At 36.6% G+C, this 6,875-nt stretch overlaps 1 protein-coding gene across 1 annotated transcript; it reads right to left on the reverse strand.

The window, feature by feature from the left end:
- Positions 1-881: 881 nt before the first annotated feature.
- Positions 882-3,878, reverse strand: ZNF214 (zinc finger protein 214). Its single transcript, XM_069469492.1, has 2 exons — positions 3,737-3,878; positions 882-2,569 (listed from the first exon to the last, which is right to left on the reverse strand). The coding sequence occupies exons 1-2, from the start codon at positions 3,861-3,863 to the stop codon at positions 882-884; spliced, it is 1,815 nt and encodes a 604-aa protein (XP_069325593.1). The 5' UTR covers positions 3,864-3,878.
- Positions 3,879-6,875: the final 2,997 nt, after the last annotated feature.

The following is a 6,875-nucleotide window of genomic DNA, read 5'->3' on the forward strand; positions in this document are numbered from 1 at the left end:
TAAATAAAATTCTACTGCTTGAATCCCTGATTCTGAACCAATGCAGTATTGTTTCTAGCATTCACTACTATCAATTTTTGTCCACATCTTTCACATCTCAGAGAAACTAAATCTTGTACTTCTTGTTACTTTGTGTCTGAAACTATGAATAAATGTGGAAAACTGGGGAAGGGAAGGGATAAGAGTGCACTGTGGTCACCTGAAAATGCAGCACCCCTGCAACAGAAGGATGGTCCCTGAGTTTTCTGTTTGACAGAGATAACATCTCTACTATATACTCAGATACCTCAAATGCAAGCTCATACAGTGTTTTCCTATCTTTTATTAAGTGGCTTTTGTTTCATAAACAATTGACTTCTACTGGTCTTATAGTTAGTACTTCCATATTTGAGCAAATAGTTTAAGTTTCAAGTTTTGTGTGTTTCTATCTTTTCTGTGACTTCCTAGAAACTTTACAGGGGAGTCAAGAGATGTGTTAAAGATGGCTAGCCAGTTTCAATTCAAACCAAAATTTGAATAAATGTTTTGAAGTCAGTGAAAATAAAAAGTTGAACACACACACAGAATAATTTCATGCATATCAAAATGCACAGAAAAAAAGACTAGAATGAAACAGGAGGAAGAGTTTTCTCCTTAAATTTTTAATATATTTTATAATGACTATGTATTATATTTATAGTGGGTAAAGAAAATACCCTTTAATTTTAAATATATAGAAATCCTCCTAAGGATCTCCTCTTGAAGCAAATAATTTTTAGTAGAAGTTAGAGCAAACTATAAAGTTGTGTGGGATTACTTGTCTTATTTATAGGATTTCCTTACCAGCAGCATTTATTGGGTTTAAAGGTTAAGCTTTGATTATACCTGTTAATGAATAAGATTCATAAGCTTTCTCTTCTATGATTATTGTGAAGATGTGAATTCTGATCAAATCCCTTATAGTACTTATGGCATTTATAAGGTTTCTCTCCTGTATGGACTCTTTGATGAATTCGAAGAGCTGAGCTATGACTGAAACCTTTACCACACTTAGCACATTGGTAAGGCTTCTCTCCTGTGTGGACCCTCTGATGAATGTGAAGGTTAGAGCTATGACTAAAGCCCTTTCCACAATCATCACATTTATAGGGTTTTTCTCCTGTATGGACTCTCTGATGAATGAGAAGATGTGAACGCTGACTGAATCCCTTGCCACACTCTTCACATTTATAGGGTTTCTCTCCAGTATGTACTCTTTGATGAGTGTGAAGCTTTGAACTCTTGCTGAAGCCCTTCCCACATTCATGACAAGTATAGGGTTTCTCCCCTGTGTGGACCCTCTGATGAATGCGAAGATCTGAGCTGTGACTAAAGTCCTTTCCACAGTCATCACATTTATATGGCTTCTCTCCTGTATGCACTCTCTGATGAATTTGAAGATTTGAACGCTGGGTAAAGCCCTTGCCACAGTCATCACATTTATAGGACTTCTCTCCTGTGTGTACTAACTGATGGATTCGAAGATTTGAGCTCTGACTGAAGCCCTTACCACACTCATCACACTTATATGGTTTCTCTCCTGTGTGGACTCTTTGATGAACATGAAGTATTGAACTCCGACTAAAACTCTTACCACACTGATCACACTTAAAAGGCTTCTCTCCTATGTGAAGTCTCCGGTGAATGTGAAGTAATGAATTCCTACTTAGGTCCTTATCACACTCAAATGTGTAGAGTTTCTCTTCTGTGTGGACTCTTTGATGATTATCAAGACTAGAGATCTGACTGAAGCTCTTACCACACGCATCACAGATATAAGGTACCTCCCCCATGTGGGCTCTTTGATGAAAGTGAACTGCTGAGCTCTGACAGAAGTTACTGTCAACTTCATCACATCCATACAGCTTCTTACCTATGTAGATTCTTGGATGTCTACATAAGTCTGATCTCTGAGAGAAGAATGCTGTGCTGATGGAGCATTGATAGAGGTTTTCTTCAAGCTGTTTTCTCCTGTGAATACACTGTGAGTTCCAATAATAAATTTCTCTACATTTGTTACATCCGCAGTATTTGTCTTCCACTGAGTCTTTCAGGTCATTTTGGCATGTCTCCCCAGTGTACTCTGGAAAGGCTTCCTCCACTGGGAAACAAGAATGCTGAACTAAGAGCTTCTGTTCCTTTTCAATGGAGAGGTTTTTCCTGGATATGCCAAGATGGTATCTGCCCCCTTGAAAACCATGGGAATCATTCACGTAGATTTCTCTACTATAGTCTTGAGTGTTTTTTGTTTCTAAGGACTGCCAAGGTATAAACTTTTTATATTTTAAGTTCCTAGGGCTTTTGCCTTCAAAAGTCAGTTCATAGTTCCCATACCCTGGTATTTGTGTGGAGAGTATTAACCATTCTTGACACTGGGAAAGGTCTTGCTGCTTTAGGTCTTTGGAATCTACCCTTTGAATAGTTTCCTCATAGTTCTGATTCTCATATATCTGAGTGTCGGCATTCCTCCAGCTTTGCCAGCAGGAAAAGTTTTCATATTGTAAATGTCTGAATCTTTCTTCTTGGGATTTGCAGTTCTCATTCCAGTTTCCTAGAAGAATAAGGAGATAATCTAGTGGTGAGATAAAGGTTGTGTTTAAAAATTTTCAAGTTTCTAAATCAATGACCTCTGGAATGACAGGAATATATGTGTGGATGGGGATAGGAAAGAAGGGTTAGGACTTTGGCTGCTCCATGAGTCTGAAATTCATTTGTTTTGTACATTCACAAATGTGTTCATTCATTTGCTTATTTATTCATTCCACAAGCATATCTTGAGCATCTACTATTTACCAGGTACTGTTAGAAATAAGAGTAAGGTCAACTGCTTCATGGAAATAATATTAAAGATTGATATTCAATTAGATTACTTTATGTGGATATTATAAAAAAAATTAAATATATTGTTCTTATTTTTCTGTTATAGAATAATGTGGTAGATTGTTTAGCAAAAATGGCTGTAATAACTTGCGACTTTCTTTGTCTACACCTTTGGTGTTCTCTTTCTATTCTGTCTTTAGGCTTGGATGTACAATTTATTTGGTCACTGGGACAACAGCATAAGTGACACAAGCAGAGATGTGAAAAATGCTTTCCCTCTCTCTCAATGCTTTTGAAACTCCTAGGATCACTACCATGTAAATGAGCCTGGGTTAGCTCATTTGAAAAGAAACATAGGGCCAACACATCCCCATCATCCCCATAGATATTAAGCCAACTGCCAGACATGTGAGTCAGGCCCACCAGCCTCATCTGTCCAGCCCCAATCAAATCTCTCCATGATAAAAGATCCATCCATCCAGCCCATAAGGATAATGAAAAATAATAATTTGATTTAAGCCACTAAGTTTGGCATAATCACTATACAATAAAAGCTAACATGTACAAATAGTATGAAGAGAAAAGAAATGTAGTACCACACAAAGTCCACTATGTATGGAGGTGGGTGCTTAAAGGTAATCCTGAAAATAACTAAAAATAATAATCATAAATATCTATTAATTATATAGCCTAGGCGTCCTAGAAGATGTTTTGCTTTGTATTCTATTTGTAACCTGATTTAAGACACATTTTTGAGACTATTTCTTCCTCTACTCAATACAACATCCAGATTCTTCCAACATTTCAATACAACACCTAGATAAAAAACCAAAATACTCCGCAAAACTGGTTCTAGAAGAAACTAAGTCTATTCTCTGTAAGATGGGATAAACTTTACCTACTGACATGACATTTGTGTAGTTTTCCCACATGACCTCCCTGTAGAGCCTTTTTTGAGAAGAATCCAGGAATTTCCACTCTTCCCAAGTAAAAATAATAGTCACATCTTCAAATGTTATTGCCATCTGGTCAAATATCAGGCTTTCCAGGAAGAAGAAATCTAAGTGAGAAGAAGGACAAAGAAAAACACATTTAGCAAAAAAAGAAGAAGAAAAATTACTTTTAGCAGGTAACATAAGGGGCAAACTGAATAGAGAAAGAATGAACTTCAATAAGCGGGGGAATAAAAACAAGAAAGGTAAAGGGAGGCATAACAATAGTAGTCAAATAGCTAGATAATGTATCGGCAACACCATCCCTATCATAAGAAACACAATAGCACTTGTCTGCTAACCACTGAGCTAAGTACTTCACCCGTGTTTCAGTTAATCCTCACAGCAATCCTATGTTGTATCATCCCTGTTTTATAAATTACTAAACAATGGTTGTAAGAGATTAAGTAAATTGCCAAAACCACAGAGCTAGAAGGTAGCATAGTTGGGACTCAGGTCTGCATACTTCAGACCAGAACCATTTTCCACTTTAACGATATTGCTCAATTTTGATTATATTATTGCTTTATGACTAATTATTTTAGACAGCATCTACTTACTTTTTGCTGTAAGATGAGGCATTAGATCCTATACCCTACACCTCTACTAACTATTTTCATATGGTGTTGTCACTAATTTTTAGCCAAATCAATAAAAAGTTCTGGCCAGGCACAGTGGCTTGTGCCTGTAATCCTAGCACTTCAGGAGGCTGAGGCAGGAGGATCACTTGAGGCCAGGAGTAGGAGATCAGCCTGAGCAATATAATGAGACCCTGCTTGTACAAAAAAAAAAATTATATATATATGTATATATATATATAAATTTTAAAAAGTTATTACATAATCTTAATTATGACTATGCATAGTTTGGAGGGTTATCTGTTTTATTTCTATTTAATAAATGCACTATCCTCATATTAGTTATTTTAAAAGGCTGTATATAATCTATTTTATCAAGTGTCTTACCACCCATCCTACCCCCCTTTTTATTTTGGAAATGTCATCTTCCTGCTCCAGTCAGGATCTGGGCTGGCTACTCTTTGGAGCTCCATTTTCAAGATCATATAATTATTCCTCTTTTGTGAATTACTCCCTTATTTTGGAGGAGCATACCCAAATGAGTTCATTCAAACCTATGAATATGAATCAAGCCCAGGGCCAATGAAAAAAGCAAAGGTGAGAAACAGGCAAGGTTCTCTTTAACACATATCATTTAGTTTAAAAAAGATCTCCTAGCATGGTTACTAAGAAAAAATTCCCAGGAATCATTTAAGTCACTATATACCTGAAGTCTTCATTATCCCCTTACATTAGCTATGCACAGAATTCTAGAGTAAAAGAATTTTTCTCAGAATTGCTTCATTGTTTGTAAGCATTCAGTGTTGCTGCTAAGACGGATTTTTTTTTTTTTTAATTCAATTTCTTGTAGGTCATCTTTTGTTCCCTCTCTGGAAAGATTTTAGGATCTTTTATCTCCTGATCTCTTGGTTTGGGACTTTTTTCATTGGTTCTGCTGGGCATTCAGTGAGCCCAGAAGAACCAATAATCTGGAGGCCTCTGCTCATTAGCTCTACCAGCGTTTCTTGTTTCTTTGCAAACTTCCTCTCCCCTCTGATTTCTCTCTTCTAGAACACTGTACACTGAGTCACCTATTAGTTATACATCAGTTCTTGTGGATGATCTTATGTTTTGTCCATTTTCTATTATTTGTCTCATTGTCTTTTTGTTTTACCATCTGGGAGAGTTTCTCAACTTAGCTTCCAACTCTTCATTGAATTTTTTATTTTGGCCATCATGTTTTAATTTCTAGATTATTTTCATTGTCTCATGGTTCTTTTTCTTGACATCCTGTTCTAGTTTTATAGATGCTTTTAACATCTTTCTGAGGATATTATAAGAGTTCCATTGACACAATGTCTTCTTTAATACTTTAGGAATACTAATTAGAGGGTTTTTTTTTTTTTTTTTTTTTGAGACGGTCTTGCTCTGTGACCCTGGCTAAAGTGCAGTGGTGTGATCATAGCTCACTGCAACCTCAAACTCCTGGGCTCAAGCAATCCTTCTGCCCCAGGCTCCCAATTAGCTGGGAGCACAGGTATGCACCACCATGCCTGGCTAATTTTTTCTATTTTTAGTAGAGATGGAGTCTTCCTCTTGCTTAGGCTGGTCTCGAGCTCCTGACCTCAAGTGATCCTCCCTCCCACTTTGGCCTCCCAGAGTGCCAGAATTATAGGCATGAGTCACTGCGCCCGGCCTAGAGTTTGTATTAAGTTTTCTTATGTTATCTGTATTATGCTTCCTCAGAGTTATACACACACACACACACACACACACACACATTTGGGTTTCTCTCTTTAAAGTTGAAGATTTTACTTAAATATCTGCTTATTCTCATACAAGCTACAAAGGTGACTCAAATGCTAGAATTCTCAGAGAGTGTTCAGCTAGTTCAGAAAAATAAATATCTAATTTCCTGTCTGGGGGGATAAGTGTTTACCTGCATCTCAGCTTGGCCCTCTGCTTCAGATGCAATGGATGTAACCTCAGCCTCTCTGAAGTTCTTAGGGCTCATCAGTTCCTTTCTTGCCTGTATTCCCCTGCGTGAGTATTCTAGGATGTAATATCTTTAGCCCTAAGTGTCTCTTAACACTATTCCTCCTGTTGTCTTCCAGATTTTTGTTGAAATTTCTCATTTGCTGATAGCTCTTCAAGTAACCATTTGCAAGTTAATAATTTTTTAGTTTTTTTACTACTGTCATGCAGTTTAGAAAGGAGAAGAGATAAATACATGTATTCAAACTGCCTAAAAATATTTCTTTTAGTGGAAAAAACAGATCATAAATTAGTTATGTGACATCATTTTATTTCTTTGATAACATTCTCAGTTCTATATCTCAACTTAAAATATTGAGTGAAAACTAAGAATAAGGGAAACAGATATTTTAATGGATTTATGATAAGATGGAACGAAACTAAAATGTTAGTGGCAGCAACATCACCACAGCAGTAGCTAAATATCACTGAATATTTATTATGTGAACAGGGC

Source organism: Eulemur rufifrons, chromosome 6 (genome assembly GCF_041146395.1).
Source record: "Eulemur rufifrons isolate Redbay chromosome 6, OSU_ERuf_1, whole genome shotgun sequence".
Classification (NCBI taxonomy): Eukaryota; Metazoa; Chordata; class Mammalia; order Primates; family Lemuridae; genus Eulemur; species Eulemur rufifrons.

What these genes read in the sequence shown, in the direction of transcription:
- ZNF214 (XM_069469492.1), bottom strand. Translation starts at nt 3,863, where the DNA reads ATGGCAATAACATTTGAAGATGTGACTATTATTTTTACTTGGGAAGAG. An exon ending in CACAAATGTCATGTCAGTAG is followed by an intron (nt 2,570 to 3,736) that starts GTAAAGTTTATC and finishes TTATTCTTCTAG; the next exon opens with GAAACTGGAATGAGAACTGC.